Source organism: Spodoptera frugiperda, chromosome 1 (assembly GCF_023101765.2).
Source record: "Spodoptera frugiperda isolate SF20-4 chromosome 1, AGI-APGP_CSIRO_Sfru_2.0, whole genome shotgun sequence".
Taxonomy (NCBI): Eukaryota; Metazoa; Arthropoda; class Insecta; order Lepidoptera; family Noctuidae; genus Spodoptera; species Spodoptera frugiperda.
This window is the reverse complement of record NC_064212.1, coordinates 11,021,101-11,042,850: the sequence shown is the minus strand read 5'-3', so window position 1 is coordinate 11,042,850 and position 21,750 is coordinate 11,021,101. Positions and strand designations below refer to the sequence as shown.

Sequence of the window (21,750 nt, the reverse complement as noted above, 5' to 3'; positions counted from 1 at the left end):
TATAAGATTTTGAAATTATCAGCCCATTGTCATTTTAAACCTACGAGCTAGGCGGTAATAAAAATAAGGTAGGCCTTATTTGGTTAGGTTACCTTACGTAAGTACTTAGTACTTACAAAGCGATCTTGTAAAATGGAAAATTTTACTAGATCGTAATACCTACCTTGCTATCGCGAACGCTGTGTTAAGATATAACCGCAGATTACTAGGAATGTTTTAAATGAAAAGGTTTTCAATAAAACAAATAAGTATGAATATTGTCATTTATTCAATAAATAATATGTTGTTATTAATAATATTATTTTTGGCATCAAAACGCCTCACGCACCACAAACATTGAACAAAGCTCAACGTTTAATAAATACTGAAACATATTATGCGCATGATATTATAAAATTGTTAGCAATAATATTTACAAATTCTTTCTATTATTTCAGTTATAAATATACATACATAAATAACAGTCACATAAAATGTAAATAACCAAAAACATCTGCGCGTAAAATGATCTAAAATATATTTCGCGATCATATTATATTCATACCAACTAGTACCCGTGCTAATTCAAAACTAAACATACATTTATGTATTCACTAAAATATTGATCCCTAAAACCGGTAACAATTTGTAAGATCAAGTAGAGTATCAACACAAATAAAATCATTTCAAGTTCAACAATACAGTACCGAGGTACACTATTCTTGAATAAAGAAACAAGATTGAAAACGGAAGATTTTGTGCACGTTTAAATATCATAGTTGTTTAAATGAGAAAGATTTTTTTCTTAACTATGGGTAAAGCATTTTTAGTGAGCACTAACAATGTTCAGTTAATAGTTTTTAAAACATGTCAAACGGTAAAATCTATTTATTATTAGTAAAATTTCACAAGTATTAACAATTCCTTCTTTTTAATAGTCTCTCATCATTCTTCTCATTTATGTACTTTTAATAATACAATATTAGTAAAAATGTAAACCCCAAAATATCGTATTAATTTCACTAAGTGACAAAATAAATCATGGAATGTTTGATTCGCAAAATAAACGAATGACCGAAATCAAATACATAGTGCAAATGAATTGTTATTTTAGTTGTAATGCTAAAAACGGTTAGACAGAATTAAGCTGTTCAACTAACAATGTTTTAGTTTTTTTAAGAGTAAAGTTAAAGAACACTGAGATACAGAAGATTTCTCGAATATATTGTACTCGTTACAATAAAGAACATTTACAATAGGAGATCAGATGAAACGTAGGGACGAAGGACTTCACACTAGGTACATGAAGCTATAGAACAGCGACACATGAATCCTGGTACATTCACAGTTATACACAGTACACAAATCCTAGATGAGTAAAGATATAAAATCACTTAAATAACTCCTAAGTATATACTTACTATGAACATTTTACGTACGTTTAACTTAAGTAGAAAGAATCCAACTAGAGTTTGAATGCATCTCTATTAAGTCACGAACTTATCTGTACTTTATGTCATTAGAAATGTCATGTTGTGTTTAATGTTATAAGACAATTTACATTAACCAAACATTAAATAGTATTACGTAACTAAATAAAATTCGGAAACAAATATGTGCCTAATATTTTTTCCAATTCCTAGAATAAACCGAATCATTTAGTAAACCTAGGTTCACACTTTCTGCTTACGTTAGTCGTAAATGCTATACGAACACGGATGCTGACACATTGTTCGTTTAAAAATAAACGGCCTTACTTATAAACGATCACTAAAGTTAAGACACAGTTAAACTACATATTAAAAAATATTTTAACTCATAAACGATGATTAACGCTAATTAATGTCTTAGCGACTGCTTAAATAGCTGTCAATTTAATCAGTGTCGGACCCTTGATTAAACACCTTAATTACCAAAATGGCGTTCGAAATTCGTAAAAGTCACAGCTGTGGTATAGGTATCTCAACAATAACACCACATGCAAACTTCGCATTGAATTGCTGTTTGCTGGGCATGGTTCCGCTACTTAGGAAAGTGAAGTGAATAAATATTAAAACATGGATATATTTGACGACGATAATGAATTACGCACATACCGTGACGAGATAGAAGAAATAAGAAATTTCAGGAATATTGGTTCAAGAGTGAGAGTAAAAATATATAATTCAAGATCGAACCCAATGGAGGAATTGAGTGAAAGCGACTTCAAGCATCGCTACAGATTCAGTAAAGGATATATGGTAAAAATTATAAATATCTTAAGAAACGACTTGTCCATGGATAGCCGGGGCGGCAGTATACCTGTGGAGTTGCAAGTAATGGCAGCTATAAGATACTGGGGCCGCCATGAGATTCAAGAAGACTGTGCGGGAATTCATGGCATGAGCTAACAGACTTTATCAAGAACTGCTAAAAGAGTTGCTATTGCATTGGCTTCGAAAAGTTCCATTTATATTAAAATGCCTTCAAATTTTAGAGAAGAGACTGAAACTATTCGGAATTTGTGGGTTTCCCCATATTACCAGTGCAATAGATTGCACCCATATTAATATAAAAACGTTAATTAACCATTGCTTAGTTAAGTGACGTGTAAGCAGTGTTTATAAGTAAGAAATTGTTAATTGATAATTAAGGAGTTAATGAGTTATTAGTTAATTAGTTGCTTAGCTGTTGATTAGTGGATTTTTATAAGTAAGGCCGAAAATGTTTTGGAACAATATATATTAAACAAACAATATGACCACGTGCAATAAAGTTTATATAATAATAAAATTATAGTAAAACTATGTAAACTATACAAAACTTCAGCAGTTGCTTGACTAGTATTCAGATACGTACATATACGAGTATTGTACTATACAAGTCGGTCAGGTTTAGGTAGGTAGGTACATATATTTTGTAATTGCTTTTCAATAGATATAAATATTTTCACTTTAAATATATTATGTGATCTACTTTGTTTTTTATACCGTGAATATGAATCAATTCTATAAAAATGTTAAAGGTTTTAAACAATTTCCCATAAAAAATATAAATTTTCACAACGACAATGTTGCCTTACCTTACAAATAACAATTCCAGATCTAAATATCTCTTCTATTACTATTGTTTAATGGACCGTTATGATTCTAACCACTCATCACATTTATCAAGAATTTGTATTGCTTGTTGTTATTAGGTAAATATATTATGTTTGTAAATAGGTATCTCTTAATAATGAGGTACGAGTTTGCTTAACATTCACAATGGGGCAGACATTGGAGGCATATTTTTGTACGAAATTACTCACACTTGCATTAAAAATATAATTTACATTTGTAACAATCGCTCTAAAAATCTACGAAAATTCAACCCATTCTTACGAGACGTTTAATAGTCAGCATGAATCTGCTTGGCAGATACCGATAGCAATTAGTAAGATATGGTTTCTGTCCTACATCACGGAGATAAAGCAGAGAGTGATACATATGAATGGGGCTCGTGGCTAGTGTGGGGTGGAGGTGGGATCACGCCTGTGTGTCCGCGTCCGTGTAGTGGCTGGGGCCCTCGGCGGAGCACACCGAGTCCTCGGGCGTGCGCGAGGCGTCGCCCGCCTCGCTGGCCTCCACCACGCTGGCGCTGCCGCCCGCCTTGCCCTTACATCCACGCCGCGCCTGTAGAGCCTGCCACACAACATATCATTACACTACGTCCCAGCGTCTCAAATTAAATTTAACTATAGAAAAAAATCTGAAGCAGTTGGAGGCAGCATGTCCAAATGTCCACGAATGTGGATTTTTTGATATTCATTAACTTTTATTATTTATTTAATCATTGTACGGTTCGACATTTTAAATGTACATAGTACATAATTAAAAATCGGTATTAAACGAGTCTTGTTATAGCAACATCAGGTACGAAATTTAAAAAGTATACTGGTGTAACAAAACAAACAAAACCGTTGAATTTTATTGAATTAACAATAAGTCAAAATAAAATCTAAAAACAAACAGGATTAAAGCTCTGCATTTGGTATAAATAACAGACAAAATATATTTAGATAAAAAAACAATAACAGCCCTTGGCCTTTGCCAATTCAGACAAAATTTAAAAGATGTTTATCGTTTCTGGCAGTTTAGTAAATGGTTTAGCTCGGTACCAGAGCACAAAGAAAGCGTAGGTTTATCGGAACATTGCGACAGTGAGGTGTGGGGTCTGGGTGCAGGCACTAGCAGGCCGCGACATCCACGGGGTCATGCGGGTGCTCCACGTCAGTGCGCATGCGATATATTACGTAGCTATGTACTGGACGCCTCCTTACCTTTTCACGACTGCCCTTTTTCTAAAGTCGGTGTAGGATGGAAGATGAAACATTTAATTAATGATAGTGAAGGTAGAACACCGATAACGAGGATTGAAAATACCTAAACACTATTCACATTACTAACACTTCAGGTCATCATTTCAGGTAAATATATAAGTTGGGTCCTAATCAAAAGGTTATTATCAAGGCAAGATCTGAATCTAAAAATGTAATTATTCTCATTTAGTAATATAGGTTCTAATCGGTAGAAGAGGTCATTTTCTTATAATGGTCATTAGTATACATTAGGTACGCATATCAACTAAAGGTTGGGCAAAACCTTACAAGGCTTACAACATTAGTACTTGTGTTACGTGTGCATTGTATTAATTTTTGATAATCACTCAAAAGTTGTCGTGATCAAAAAGCTTACAGTTTCAATCTGTTCAAAATTGAAACTGCGTAAACGAGTTTGATCTTAACAATTGCATTAGTAATGAGAAGAAAACATTAGTTATGAGACAGGTTTCTACAAAAGTGTAATGTACCTGTAAGGAGAACCGTCGATGCGGCGGTTTCCTGCCGCCGCGTCGCTTACTGATGTGTGGGTTGTCCCTGCGCAGGGTTTTGTTCCGTAAGATCTCCAGCTGCACGTACAACCTCTTCAGTTCGGCGCGAACTTCCTCGGAGGTGGGTTCCTCCTCACCTTCCGCGCCGAAACCCTCCGCAGGGCCACGACGAGATACCTTACAATGTGTTTAAACAAGTCATGATTGATTGTGTACGTAAATCAGTGATATGGAACTTTGTTACGCTAATTGATTCTGCTCTCTGGCTTTTGGAGAATGTTTAATATTATTCGAGTCGATTAGAATTCGTTCCATAAAGCTGGATTTATTTATATTCCCTTTATTTAAATAAGTATTTTTTTTAAAATAAGGAAGAAGCTTCGCTAATAAATAACCGGCGTGGTTTTGGTGTTACCTCTTGTGCAAGCGAGCGCGCGCGGTAGCCGTGCCACAGGCGGGGCGCCAGCACGCAGGCCAGCGCCGCGCCCGCCGACAGCTGCGCGCGCCGCCGCCGACAGCGGCCAGCGCTCCGGCGCCGCGCCCGGCTCGCCCCACGCCACGCCGCGCCACCACACGCCGCACAGGCCCTCGCAGCATAGCGCTGCTGCGAGCCATCCGCGCTCCTGCAAAGGCAGAAAATAATAATTAGACAAACAATTGGTAGCCTATCATCATATTTTTAATCCTACATTCTGGCCTCGCATAGAAATATATTTTTTTAAACTAGGTTTATTACCTGGAATGGCACATTTGCGTTCCTGGCCGCGTACGCTATGCGCAGTCCCGCTGCTAGTAGCAGCAACTCTGCCCCGGCAGTGACATGATGCCAAGCGGCGCGTGCGCAGCCCGCACTCGCATCCTCTTCACAGGCTGCAGTGGCGGTGAACGCTGCCAAGTAGCACGCTGCGCCCAGTACCATCGCTCCAACTACTCGCAAAACCTGGAAACGTAGTTGACGCACATAATTTTCTTTTTGCTTGTATTATATTACTTATACTTTCGAAATGGGCATCTAATGCAGCAATAAGCATCTTATTAAAACGCAAATATAACTGTTTAAGATGAAGATGTAATTACTTCTGAATCCCTCGGCGTCCACCGATGGGCTTTCCTAGTGCGGAACTCAGCGAGCAACACCCAGAGTCGCAGCACCACGGAGCCATAGCACGCGACGAAGCCAAGTTCTCGCAACCACGCGCCCGCTATACACCGCCATTTTGCGACCGATATGAACTGGGATGCCGCCTGAAAATTCAAATTATACATGTGAATCCATTATTGTCATGGAACTTTGAATAGAAAGGTTATTTAATATCGAGGTTCTCGAAACAAAATTAATACTTACAGAAGCGTACATTAAAAATGCACCAAGAAGAACAACTTCTAACACTGTCCACATTCCCACCGCCACGGCCTGAAAAAAAGTAAATAATTCTATTCAATGCACTATTCAGAAGCATTAACCGGAATCATATGTAGCACAGTGCACTAAATCATTACATTCTTCGTCATTACATAACTTACTTTACATTTTCTCTTGTGGAATATAATTACTCCTGTGACAAGACAGAGTAGCATGCCACCCACGTTGCCAGCCAGCACAGCCACGCGGTGGGCATCAGTCAAGCAGGCAGTGGAGTCACTACCCATGCCGCAAGGTGTGCAAGTCAAAGGACCAGAGTCGTCTGCTATCAATGTAGCACCAGTCAGCCACCCACTGCCGCCAGAGTTCCAGTGCTCTGCCTGACATTTGCATCGATACTGAAAAGAGTGTTTTTGAAAGTTAGTAAATACTAAACTTTTCGAAAGAACAATCGAAACTAATTTAAGCAATTGTGTATCACCTCTATCCTGCGGTCTCCAGAACCAAATGATGGAGTAGCTTCACAATCTGTTGTGGCCGGATCGCATAAAGGAGCTCCGCCTAGCCAGTCGTTCATAGCCTCTTCACAAGGCAGAGCAGGCCAACGTCGGAAGAGAGCTGCAGCAGATCTTGCAGGTCCCGAGCCACGAGCTGCTGCTACACCTCCCCACCAACCCTCGCCATCCTTATCACAAGAGAACCACGCATTTGACCACACTGCTGTAGTCGCATTCCATGCTGATGCCAATGTTCTCCAAAACTGACGTAAAGTTATTGAATTGTTTTGTTGGAAGACAACGAGCTTAGGTGGTTCAGCTATGTAGAGGACGCCGAGATGTAACTGTGGGGCTCCAAGCGCGACGGCGGCGGGTGGCGGGGCGAGGGGCGCGCGGGTGGCTGCGCGGGCTAGTGCTGCAGCGCGTTCCTCGTCGGCTACGCCTTGCTGCACCAACTCCACCAGCGCACGCGCTGTGTGCATCGCGGCGGCCTCATGCTCACGTGCGTTCTATAAAGAGAAAACATTGTCAATACCACAAAAATGACCACTAAACCTTTATATGGTGCCAAGATGAGACCATATAGTTATCTAGAACTGACAAAAAGTAATCAGATCTCATATTGTGGCGAAATATTACAGCGTTCGTAGCGCCGTACAGCATTTTCCCACTATTGATGTTTACGCATGCCATCTGAAACTCTCGTTTGCCAGTCGACCGCACGAAGTCAGTTTACAAACAACACCTCAGTCACCAATATTTACGCCTACGACATTAATAACGGGAAAACGCTGCTATACCCGCACCCCTTGAATTTCACGCTACGAGCTATATACAAACTACGCGCTACGAACTACTAGCTACGTGCTACTACGCACTACGGGTTACGAACTACGCGCTACGGGCTACTGTCTATGAAGTACGCGCTACGAGTTACGAGTTATAAACTACACGCTTCGAGCTATGCATGCCCGTAAAGCGTAGTTACGGACTACGGGCTACGGTTGTAGTATTTTGACGCAACTAAGTGCAAAGTTAGGTTTTATACATTTAAAACTGGGCCATTTAGGGTTACTACGTGAGATTTGAATAATTTTTGACAGTGCGAGCTATATGGTTTTGTCATGACAATATTTTACTTAAAATTGTTTTTGTGAAATTATTTTTCTAAGTTGAATATCCCTTTAAAAAGCCCTGTTCCATTCATCCACAAAAATACTGTGACATATTATGTCTTGGCTCGCATGCTTTATAACTTAATGAAGCACTGTTATAATTAAATAAGTAGTGTACTTACTGATGGCATAGGCGGCGTATTCTTTAAGACAAGGGGTTCGCAGACGGAGGCGGCGGGTCCGGAGGCTGGCGACTGCGGGGCGGCGGCGGCGGCGCTGGCGGTGGGGAGCGGCGTGCGCTGCTCGGCCGGCGCGGCCGCTGCGCACGCGCACCACGCCAGCGCCCACGCCGCCCACCGCACCTGCATCTTTCACCTGGCCAACTGCAAGTGCTGAAAGCAATACAAGTTTGAAATTATCATATGATTGCTTTTGTTTTGTTTGATCAAATAAATTAAACACAAGACTTTATAACCGTGATAATAGCCTACAAAGTACTACAAAAATAATGACAATGCCTTTAAAAGTATCAGTATTGTCAACTATGTGTATCAGTTGTTGTTCTTAGGTGTTTGTACTTCAACATATTTATTTGACAATAATTGCTTTGCCCACACATGGCCCTATGCGGAGCTGGAACGACTATTGTCTTGTTTCCCACTTTATAGCTTAGTAAAGAAAAGTGTCTAGACAATATTGATTTTGAGTTGAGTTTGACTTCGACTTGACTATAAAGAATGTGACTTACGACATGTATGTGTATGTTTCCAGAGAGAAAACAAACTTCAACAAAGCAAACATATACTATATATAACTCGGAGTCGGAAAAAAATGTTAATGAGCGATATCTTATCGCAATAAGTGTAAAAATGTTTACAAAATAATGTCTTAAAACACTAACAAAATTAAACTAGTCTTCGATTTGTATATAAATTCATGGAGGCGTAAACGATGAAACTAGAAGAGCGATATATCGATATCGGGTAAGTATACTCACAACTGTCTAAGCAAGTGCGAACTATAAAGTATTTTTACTCAAACTGTTTACTGGCAGTTGTCTGATCTGATCTACATATAACTCATATGATCTAGATAATGCAATATGAGGGGCGCATATTATCTTTATGATGTGTAAAATAACCTCGTGCTAAAGCAACTAATCAAAGTAAACTTTACTGTTTTATGCTCACTACGTAAGTGAAAACCAATTTCTGACACATATTGCTTATCTAGTACCTACCTCACTCTACTGATATTTTCTCGGACGTCGATTTTCTTCGACGGTTACCGTTCATGAATAAATAAATAAGTTGGTACTTTAGATAATAGGAAAATACGTTACGTGCGAGACTAGCTTGTCAATGTTTTACATTATGATGATTTACCACAGGAGATAGCGGAGTTTTATTACCCTCTTATATACCTGTAGCGGCTTTAGTATCTTAACTTTAAGAAAACCGTCCAATAAATAATACGTAGGTGGAAACTCACAATAATAATATCAAAGGTAATAATTATAATAGTACTCTCAGTCGGACAAATGGAATGCAGAAGTATTGTAATAGAATTCCGCTCACACTCTAGATATAGAACTCCAATATAATCTACTTATCCACGTAAATGAACATGCGTCTCATTTTACCTTGAGATTCCGCGAGGTAATCTAATCTTCCCAGATCAGGGGGGTTATCCATAAGTGTTTGATAAAATGTAATGAATACACGAACACGACAAGATTCAGTCAACCATCAAATCCACTATTTATGTGCACTTAACGAACTTTGATACATAGTAGTTGGCCTCTGGTTTTCAACCCACAACCAACGATTTCACGTAGGCACTTGGGTATGTGATGAAAAATTGTCTAAAAATTTGATATTTTCCGTAAATTTTCCTTAGGAGAAAAGTACTATAATATTTAAATACAGGTTTGTAATTTACATCTGTATAACTCGCTAGTTCCAATGAGCCATTACAAGTCAAGTCGCATAAAGTGCGCACATATATTTGTTAAATAATTTTACTTGTTTTAAGGTTTATCATTATTTTTATTGATCACTAAAGTATCAAATATCATCTTAACCTGATTGGCTCATGAACACCTTAAGCCACCTCAACATTCAATATAATAGCTAACATAATAGTAACAAACTTAAACAATGACTAAAATAATTAGTGCAACATATTATTATGCACTTACCATTACAAACTTCAAACTACCGCTAAGCCAAAAGACCAGTAATATTCGGGTTTTCATGATCCTGACTTCTGAGTGAGGAAATTGAATTTCGAAATGGAATAAACCAATAAATCAAATAATTTTTACCCAACCTGAGAAACAAACCAAAGATTTTCTATTATCTTATCTTCTACGAATATTATAAATGCAAAATTTGTGAGTTTTGTGTGTAGGAGTATGTTTGTTACTTAATCACGTCTAAAGTCTAAAGGGATCGAGGTGCAATTAGAATAGAGGTACATTATGGTCTCTAATAACACATAGGCTTAAATAAAATACATTATCCAACAGGCAAGCTAGAAAGTATACTTATAACTATATTATGTTATATCACCAAAACATTTATTGGTTAGTGTTATGTGGCGAGAAAAGACTTCGAAGTTCTAACGCAGTAAAGACTTCAAAGGTAACGTTCGACTATAATTTGATAAAATTCGCAAAAGGCCCATTCACGGTGATTCAATTTTCAATGCTATTTCTCCATTTTCCACTTCTTCCACAGTAGTCTACGAAGGGTAACTAGTGTATAGTAGGGTATCTTAATTGATTTGATAAGAAAATAGGTTTGTCCAGGATCTTCCTGTGGTGGGGTAAATTATCATTGGGTTTTCGTAAATTATTTGAAGTATTTAAAAATCTCTATCTATCGTAAAAACTAAAACGGATTATGTTATGTACTATATTATACGATTTAGTAATAAGTAGTCTTTTACTCGCAGCATGTAATTAAATAAGTACGAGAAAATAACTAAACTATTTTGATGTTACTTACTATGACCACTGGGGTAAATATTTAGTTTTTATTTCACTTTATTTTGGTGGTTTTATTTACATTGGCCTCACTGACCTTATATTTATTAGGTACACGATATGATTTATCCCTTAGGTATTCATTGAGCCGAGTTAAAGATTTCCACTTGGTTAACATTTAGGGGTTGTAGACTGCATTGAGACAGCAGTTTACTATATTTTGAAGTTTAATTTATTTAATAACGTCACCTGTTTCCCATTGGGGGAGGCAGAGACAATGGAACGCCCAATGACACAACTCTGGCATACCTGTGTTCATCATTATTAACTTTATTGAATAGACCACAAAATTATTGCTTCTGCCAGTAGCTAGGCCTGTTTGTTATTCCAGTCATAATGCATCTGTTCCAAGTTTCATCCTGATCGCTTTAGCTGTTATGACGTAACAAACATACATACAAGCATACAAACTTTTCGCATTTACAATATAAATATGTAAACCGTATCACACTAATATTATACATGTGAAAGTTTGTTTCGTTGGATGTTTGAATGTTTGTCTGTCAATCACGCTGAAATTATTGAACGGATTTAGATGAAATTTGTCAAAGCATGCGCTGACTTGGATAAGAAGATACTTTTTATTCCACGGGAAAGCGGGCGAAGCCACTGGCAGAAGTCAGTAAGAAATGTAAGTAAATATATACTATGTATAAGTGATATAGTAAGAATTTTTATTTCAGTTTTGGTGCCTGAAAAATCAGTTTCAGACCCGAAGTTGTCTTACTACAATTAAGTAAGTATTAGTATTGTGGATCAAGTGTCTACCGTACTTAAATGGCTAAGTGTGAACGCGCACGCGCACCCGTAGCGGCCGTAGCAATCAGTGTCCACGTAGAAGCAGATAATCCGCACGCTATTGCTCGACTTTGATCACAAGCCCGATACGCCAGGCGCCATTGCCATTCACGAGGGACATTGAAATGTGGACCGCCACTCGAATATTGATCGTGTTGTAAACGTTTAAAGTTTAAAGTCATTATGACTAGTAATTAGTTACTAAAACTAACAGTATCGACACCCATGGGAACGACGATTTCCAGGTAAGGTGCGAGTCGTATGAGATTGTGGAAATTGGGAATTAGACAGCCAATAATAAAGTTTTGATACCTGTATCTTAATAATTTATAAAAAAATAAATAACGCAAATGGTCACTTACGACACTGAAAAATCTATTTATGACTTTGAATAATACCGCACATTGAGCAAGCTTGGTTTGATTAATAACAGGTATATACTTATACTTCAAATTATAATTAGTCCAAATAATACTTCTCCCGCCTTGGGCGAGGAGACACGGAGTGTCAGACTCTTACTGACTAAAAACTACCCCGTCCATAATCCTGCTTTTCAAGCCGGAGCCCCGGTAACCCGCTAGGCAGTCCTAAGCTCCGGGTCGTCATCAGCCTTACTGGGCTCCATCTGTGGTGGTCTAATAGATCTTTGTGACGCGCGAGACGCGATACAAGAGGTTGCTGTCAGCGACCACAGCCAGTATGTACACAGGTAAGTACCTATTATATCCATATTTTGAAACCTTAATAGTGTAACAGAATAAGTATGCTATCTAGTGACGCAACATCTACCTATAAAATGGGCTATCAAAGTTAAAGTAGTAAAACTATAAACAATTCTAGCAATATGACAGCGAAAGCTTTAGAATTCTCGTCTTTTACGAGGACGAGCGCTCCTGTCCCGGGAAACGGAGGAAATGTGGCAAATACGGAAATCATCCTATCGCGATCGAGAATTCGCATTTGTCCCGGCGTGGCGGCATAAACGAACCGAGGGGTTGGTAATATAGCAGCTATAGCTGTGCACGTCGAAGATTACAATATGAATACAATCTAATAGCAACTCAAATTGACTTGATAACAACAAAATATTTTGTCTGGGGTTAGGTGGTTACAACCCCGTATTGGAAGGAGTTTTCATATTTTGTTTAGTCGAAGTCTGTAGTATGGATTAGGGGTCAAGTCAGTTTTTTACTGATTTAAACCTACATGATATCAGGTATAAGAACCTAAGTATTATTTATAATATCTTAAAAGGTTTCTCAAATGGCCACGCTATTTCATATTTCTAATATTAAAAGCTTTTATGAAAAAATGTCTGATTGAGTCATAAAATATCGACGCTTCATTATTTTTTGCTAGTAGGTAGTATAAATTCCTGCGGGACATCTGGAATGCCACGCAACTCAAGGTAAGACATTACAGGCAAGCTACGGTAATGCCGCCTCGGATGGAATTGTCATACCTACTAAATATAGATAGATTGATACGAGGTATGTAAGTACCTACTTCTACTTCAAAAAGAGGTGAAAGTGATAATATAACAAATTTACTTCCTTATTGATCAAATCATTATTGTGACAGAATTGATGACAAGGCTGTGAAAAATTTTACCTACCTTTTTTGGCACTTTTGCGACGAAATGAAATCTAACTCTATTTTCGTTTTGTCAGAACAGAGTAGGTATCTACGAGATTAAAATAGATTAACAGAATCCTTTTTGCTTATGCCTGCCCCCATACACGAATATTCATGGGACATACACGGTAACTATGAATATTTTATTTCAAGATCGATTGTTCTTGTCTTTTGTCAGTAAGGTGATTTTCTTCCTGACTACGAAGTTGCCTACTAAACCAGTATAATATGACCTGTCCAATGCTCAATATCTGTTGCTTTCTGTACAATATTAGGGGCTCTCCAATGGATTCGCAAGGGTCTTGTTTGATCGTTCGTGTGATTTTGTGGCATTTCCAATCTTTCTCGGCGCTCGAACACCATCCCCAAGGTGACTGTGGATAACTTTAAAGCATTTTATTTTATAGAAAACTAGGGGCGCTTAGGATTTTCTAGTATTAACTCTATAAATCGTGGTCTGGTAGTTGTTTAGGAAAGCATTATTAGATAGAATGAGAACCTTACTGTTAAGTTTTACTTTTGTTTCTCACGTCTAGCGTGTTGAGCATAACGTAATGCAAAATCATTTTTACCGACTTCACAAAAAGGAGGAGGTACTATGTTCGGCTGTTTGTATGTTTTTTTTTTTATTTTATTTTTTTGTATGTTTGTTCATCGATTACTCCGTCAATTGTCGACGGATTTTCAAAATTCTTTTTTTGTTCTAAAGTAGATAGTTCTGAGGTGGTCCCATTGTCACCAAGTTAGGATCTGAAGATGGGATCTTAGAGAAATCGAGGGAACTCCTCAAATATTATAGGGAACTTTATAGTGATTTTGATATATTCATCTAGAATTGAAGCATTTACAGTCAGAAAGTAACCTTTTAAGAGGTGGAACTGATGAAGAAGACCAGAAATGGCCAATGGAACTTCATACTCACATAGAAATCACAATAAAGTTATACTCCGTCAATTGTCGACGGATTTTCAAAATTCTTTTTTTGTTCGAAAGTAGATAGTTTTGAGGTGGTCCCATTGTCACCAAGTTAGGATCTGATGATGGGATCTTAGAGAAATCGAGGGAACTCCTCAAATATTATAGGGAACTATATAGTGATTTTGGTATATTCATCTAGAATTGAAGCATTTACAGTCAAAAAGTAACCTTTGAAGAGGTGGAACTGATGAAGAAGACCAGAAATGGCCAATGGAACTTCATACTCACATAGAAATCACAATAAAGTTAATTAAGTGACTGTGACAATACAAATAAATAAAGTAGTTATTGAGATAGAGAATTTTAACCGACTTTTTTAGTTGCGATACTCAGTATCGCAACTAAAAAAGTGAAATAAAATACTTTTTACAAAAAAATTAAAATATTTTTTACACCGGAAGTCGGTGTAACAAACAAATAATACCGAGAAACACCGACTTCCGAAATTAAAGTTATTTTTAACTTTTTTAGTGAAGTCGGTTAATTTTTTTGTAAAAAGTATTTTAATACTAGAATATATGATATGCAGTAACGTAAGATTTTTGTGAAGGTAATGTACAACTAAATGCCATGTAAATGGATGTTCACGCGACACGCATACAAATGAACGATCAAACGATGTAGAATCAATTTAACAGGAATAAAGGAGCGTGCAATACCAGTCAGTAAAAAGGAAGTGGCTTAGTGCGAAACCATCTATCAAGCAAGGACACACAAAGCACCACGACGACCCATAATGTACAAACGATAGAAACTTATATTTATTATAAAAATGGCCTATCTAAAAGTCAGATATCACTGTAGTACCTATAGTCACAGCATAAAGCACGTCTTTCTTCAACCATGAGAGAGACCACTCGTGCTCTACTCCTTCCTCATAATGAAGGCGGTTGAAAGCACCGCAAGCCACTTAAATTGAGGGAGTCTTGTTAATTCCTTAAAAACTCAAGTGGGGGAGCATTGTTCAGAGACCGCCTCGCTCGTCTGAACAATACAGAACCAGAAGTGTCGAGTCACTGACCCCAGCTAAATTATGATCGCAAAAAGCTGATTTTAATACATACTTAATGACGAAAATATATGGTTAGATTAGGGCACACTTTTGTTTTCTACTTTACGATACATTTATTATAAATAATATCATCTAAATGTTTTTAAATGAAGTTATAATTACCAGTAAGTAGGATTAGCTGGTAGGTACCTTAAATTATTAAATAGGTATAGCACTTTTTATTACTAAGTGTCACCAAAGAACGCGTATGTTATCACAAGAGAGCTCATTAATTGTTCCAATGATAGTAAGTATCGATGTGCCGACATAATTTATATTGCAGAACAATCTCTGGCCGTTTGCCAACGACTACTGAAGGGGAGTTGTGTATTCATGGCGTGCAAACAATCAACCTGTCGGATAACACATGTAAATACCTACGCACAACATTTAATTTATTGTTTAGCCTCACAAATTGGTCACAGCGTAAACAAAAGGCTTTTGAACTCGCAAAGAATTAAATAAAAATTTGACTAGTCACACTGGGTGGATACGATGATGATGATGATTCTCAACCATGATCTTGCTAAGCCTAACAAAGCGTAAATACATAGGTATATACAAAACTGGTCACGTGCTTACATGAATAGGCATCATTAAGTAACTTTAAAATAAAAGTTCATTAACAAAGCATTGTCTTTTAAAGTTCGCTCCTAACGAAGCTGCGGAAACACAAACAGCATAACAAATAACTGAGAGCCTTTCCTTGTTACAAATATTTGATACCAAGAACCAAAAATAAGGAAATAAATTGGCTCGATATCGTTACATGCTCATTACGAAGTATAAGGGTGATGGAGAGGTTGATGACAAAAACTTTCATTCACAACGAACATCACGTTTCACTTGTAATAACGAGCACAATGGCCCGACTTTATGGAACCATGACACATAATCTATAACTTCTGCCATCAAGTTGGAAATAAAATAGTGAAGCTGCCTAAGTAATTTACAGTTATTGAGCTTACTTCTCGATAGACCTAGTATAAAACGCCGAATTTATTGGAATAGAGCAACAGATTTTGAGAAAGTGTTTTTTTCGCATATCGTTTGAAGACCTTTTATGTATTTTCTCTTTTTACCTAAATCCAAAACCTGGCAGGCAAGTTTTGAGAAAGCCATATGCCATAACGATTTTTTATCGAACACTGTGAATATCTTTTTGCAGTAACACTGCGCTTATCGCACAGATTTATATTAACATACCAAATGCAAAAACATAATTTTGGTTTATTTATTTCATAATACGAGTACGTATGCTATGCATGTACCTAAGTAGCCAAAGGACGGAAAACAATATTGAAGTAAACAGGCCGCAACAAACGATAGTGTAAGACATTGAATTACGATTTCTCTGGCGCATTTGTGGCCACCTGGTCAACGTAAACCGATATTTTTATATGCGATCGTAAATTATTCGCGGTGTACCTACAGCGTAGAATGTAGCTCGACCGTTAGCCGCCAGCTTACAACCGCGTATTGCTTACATTATAAACATATTGCACACATCAAAGGGAGCATGTGTATCGATATGTCATTGAAAATGGCATATCCGATATGCAGATAAGCTGATAGAGCGAACAGCATTAGTATCTCTACAAATATCGAGCGTCAGAATGTGAGATACATATAGGTACATTAGGTACAGGGAACTAAAGATAATATACAGATCAATAAAAAGTTTAATCTATCCTCCCATCAGACACCCAAATCTCATCAATGGGCTTCAAAACAAGATTAGATCATTAACAATTCAGTTTAATGTTGAATGAAGTCAATGATCTCTCACTTTTAATTAAGTAGGTATCAGCCGTACGTACGGATTTGGCTCTGGTTGGTCGGCGAGCTACTTTTGCTCGCCGTCCGGAGGCCCGTGCTTACGGCGGCTGGAGATCGTCTCGAGATCCCTGACGCCCGTAGTGTCTCTCGCGACGTCTGGGGCGTAAGTAACTTCGTTCCCTCACGCGACTCGTTTCCTCCTTAGCTAGCATGCATGACTGCTTCGCAGAAGGAGGAGGCGGCATCCCAACCCCCTCGTTCCGCACCACGGCCTGAACCAATGATGGACGTGAGAGGTAGCCGTGGCCGACAACATCCCTGAGGACATGGCGGTGTTCAGCTCACGCAGGGCATACCACCACCGTATGCGTTACCGTGTCCTCCGGGCGGTCCTCCTAGTCATTAGACCCGGGCATTTCTTCCCACCCTATCAAAAACGAGTACCTCCCGAAATTCCTGTGTCCGTTAAGCACCTGTGTAAGGCGGTAGGTAAGGACGCCGTACCGTCTCTCAAACCGCTCACCGCTGCAATCGACATTTTGCTAATACATTATTATGATATGATATGTGATAAAAATATCGAACCAAAATGTTTATTCTGTTTTACTTTTGGAATATTAAATTGCCTAAAAGCAAAAATAAATGGAACTGTGTGAGTTCATTGTTGTATGTGGTTAGCTATTAAAACGCGGTTTTGTCTGAACTGTTTGAAATCAAGTTGCTCAATTTGTATCAATAAATTAATGTAATAAAAATAACAAATTAATATAATATATAATGTACATAGGTATATAAATATGTAGGAATATCTAGGTTCTACACGGAAAATTGCTGATACATATCTAATATTGCAAAATGTGACTATTAAATATTTAGTTTATAACTGAGTAAATTCCTAGATGACGTTTATTAAGTAAATTCACGAGTGCATCACCTTCCTACACAATAAACTAGTACTTCCGGGCGGTTTCACCCGCTGCTCGGCTCATATTGATCGTAGCGTGATTTTTTATAGGCTATATACGTACAGCCTTCCTCGATAAGTGGATAATCCCACACAAAAAGTAATTACTTTTTGTGAATAATTATTCGACACTGTATTTTAGATAAATATACCTAGATATGTAAATTGTTTATATTGCAGGGACGTAATTCTACCAAAACGGAAAAATCTTTTTATCGTTGATATAGGTATTAATAACAAAATTTGAATTTTTTACCAATACATTATTAGGTATTTATGTATTATGTTGCAAGTACGGACGGCGACGATAGCTCGCCGCGACCAGTACCAGAACCTAGGTATTAAATTATGAATTTATTGATCGAATAAAAAACAAGTACCTAATTAATAACATCATTTATGAAGAAAACTTTAACAATCCCTATATTTTAAATTCTTCAGAGTTGTGATGCCGTCTACGTGATCCCAATTTGAACCAATAGAGATAACAACATAACAAACAATTTCATTTAGTGGTGACTTAAGATAACAGAAATAATGACATGAGACGAGGTCAATCCGTATCTCGATATGATTAGGTCATACTCATACCTACATACTTACAGGGAAACCATTGGGGATTCGTAATAAATTAGTCAGTTTGTAGGTCTCTCCACTAAATTAGGGCGTTTGTGTATTACTATACTTACATACTGCTTATTATAACAATTAGCCATTCGTTAATGTAGGTAAGTCCAAATAGCAGCTTTGACATACAATCCAGAAAATTTTCAACATGGATAGCTGCAAATTCATATCTATCTATATGTATAGAATTTAAATCTTGCTCTAGATAGCTTTCTAGTTCCACTAAGTTGAGAACCTACCTACTGTAGTAGGTACTAATCTTTAACTGACACACCTGGGCGCCAATAAACCCTTTTATTTATAGCAAATTTTATATAGATTTAAGTATTTTTATACACCTTCCAACATTTTATTTTATAGAGATATTGCCCATTATTTTATTTTATGTGGGTAGTTTTTTACGACAGGCATAAAGTACTTAACCTATCTATTATATAAAAATAAGTCGGATTTTCCTTCCTGACGCTATAACTCCAGCTCGCACGAACGGATTTCCACGAGTTTGCATTCGTTGGAAAGGTCTCGGGCTCCGTGAGGTTTATAGCAAAGAAAATTCAGGAAAATTCAAGAGAAAAGCAGGAAAACAGGGAAAATCATTGGTGGCGAAACGGCGTTCGCCGGGTTTGCTTGTATTGTATAATTTTCAACAAATAATCTGAGTATAAAAATAGTCTTGTGTGGCCATGGGTTCGTCCTTGATTCCGATCACCTTTAGAAAACTTATTTCCCGAAGACAAAGCAGAATGTATGAAGTCTATTCATTGCCCAGTCGAGCGCACACTGTATAATGGGCTGCCTATTTATAATAGCTTCAGAGGTTCAGAGCCATTCAGTGGACATGGAGGACGCCAGCATCGCTCCATTTAACATACGCGCATGCTTCACGTCACCAAGGCTGGGGCCAAGACGGCTCTAAACGGGGTCGACGACAACAAATCATACCTCCAATTTAATAACACACAAAGTTCCTCAGCATTCCCCCGCTTTGCAACAAAATATAAACAAACGTCAATCTCTCGAGTAAAATATTGTAACACTTCCCCATAACATTCTTGAAAGTGTGAATTTTATAAATAACCACGTGATCGTCGTCGTGTGACCTACTATATTAGCGGGGTATCGAATTCTGTTTAGTTATTTGGCTCTTAATTTATCGGGAGGTAACTAAACTAAGGACCCCAATTATTCAGTATCTATCAATCCTCGGGAGATTCTTCAAACGTTCTGTCGAAGCAAACAATGGTAGTAATATCGTTGTCTCCCTGTGCCTTTATAGTTGTATATAAACAAAGTAAATAGGAGCAGTGACTATCGACTAGTGTCCTTCAATTTTGATATGTACTAGTAGCTAGCTATTATTATTGAATTGCCAATATTTGTCGCGTCTAACTCGATAATGGTTCTCATCGCGGCTAGCGCGCCGCACCGGTGCCAGAGCACTCGGCCAGATTCTCGATTCTACCAATAAAGTTGACCACTTCTTCGACTACATTCATTGGACTTGTATTTACAACAATACAAATAAATAAAACGTAACTTAAGTCCTGATAAAAATATTCATATTAACAACAGCGTGTCCTTCCTTTCAGCTTCACAAGTAGATATTTTTTACGCAAATTATGAAAAAGTCTGGGAAATAAACAACGATTACTTACCGCAGAAAGAAGTATCGAAGATATTGTACCGGCGACCATTATTGCTTTTTCCTTCGATATTAGAACATAGCACAGGTTTGTACAGAAATTCACTATTTACATAATAAATCTATAATAATTATGTTCATAACTATAACAACACAACAGTATTTAACACTTCAGTTTCAATATTTATGAATTAGAAGTTGTCACAAGAAACATTTGCCATGGAGCTACACATCAATTACACATTCCGTCGGAGTACTTATTAATCACATGAAAGCAGATGTCCAGATATGTTCCATGACTTTTTTATAAGATGCCGGAAAAATGACCAAATGTTGTATTATCTAACCTACTTAAACAATAGAATTAAAACAATATCAATTCAAGAAAAAAATCACTAAAGACGGATTAAGATTTTCGACAGATTGCGATGTATATTTTCAGTGAAATTTACGGATGATACCGTGTTCAAACATGAGTGTTTGCGCGCGCCCTGGAATCGACCGGGCGTCCCGCCGCGCCACTGAGGCATCTCGCGAGGCTCCCGGCCCGCGGCAGTCTCGCGCATGCGTGTTGCGCGACACCCACGCCTGTCTCCTCCAGCACGCTCCGAGCGTTCCATTACTCGCTCACACACTCGCGCCACACGATCCTGCGCTCTGCGTATAGCAATAAGCAGCGTGTGCGCTCTTATCAACGGACACCGCATCGAGTGGCCAGTGATAGGACAACAATCATAAATGTGACGTCATCATTTGCCTCACTACTGCTATAAGACAGAGGTATCCATTCTGTTGTATGTAATCAACAAGTAACTACTAGCCGTAAAGCGACCAGTGTAACGTTATAAGTATCGTATCAGGAGTAGTGTTTATGATCCAGTATCGTAAAGGTGTCACCTTACTTACTAAGTTACCACTGCTCATAGTTACTCCTTGTACTTACAGCATTATAATACAAAAACACGTATTAACTAGATATTTACTTGGGCTACTTGGACTCTGTTAACAATACCATAAGATATCTATCTTTTTGCGCTACGCGCGGCGTAGCGCTGTCGCTCTACGTGTAAAGTGATTTTAGACGTTGATTGACAAGAATTGTTTTGTAGTATATTCTTACCAATAAATCTTAAAAAGGTTAATACACGAACTTCTCCGTAAAATTATACAATGTGATAGGGGTGGGACTTCTAACCCGTTAAGGCTGAGTACAACATCTAATTTTATCGACAAAAAAAAATAATTGAAAATATTGAAAAATAGTGTTTTTTTTTTCGGTAAAATAATTAACAAATGATTTTTTTTTTCTCACCAAAACATTACCAAACATGAAAAAAGTAATGAATTAGTTAGCCAAGGTTGTTAGCTACCGTTTGTCGTATTTTTAGGGGAGGGGATTCGACCCCTTCGACTCCCGACTTT

General features: G+C 37.7%; 1 protein-coding gene across 1 annotated transcript; it reads right to left on the bottom strand.

Moving 5' to 3' along the window:
- Window positions 1-249: 249 nt before the first annotated feature.
- Window positions 250-21,499, bottom strand: LOC118273015 (probable G-protein coupled receptor 158). Its single transcript, XM_035589752.2, is given in 12 exon segments — window positions 250-3,641; window positions 4,280-4,300; window positions 4,810-5,007; window positions 5,246-5,336; window positions 5,338-5,453; window positions 5,567-5,770; window positions 5,908-6,075; window positions 6,176-6,244; window positions 6,355-6,591; window positions 6,675-7,199; window positions 7,988-8,197; window positions 20,342-21,499. Coding segments are annotated over 11 exon segments (1,971 nt in total). The 5' UTR covers window positions 8,174-8,197; window positions 20,342-21,499; the 3' UTR covers window positions 250-3,485.
- Window positions 21,500-21,750: the final 251 nt, after the last annotated feature.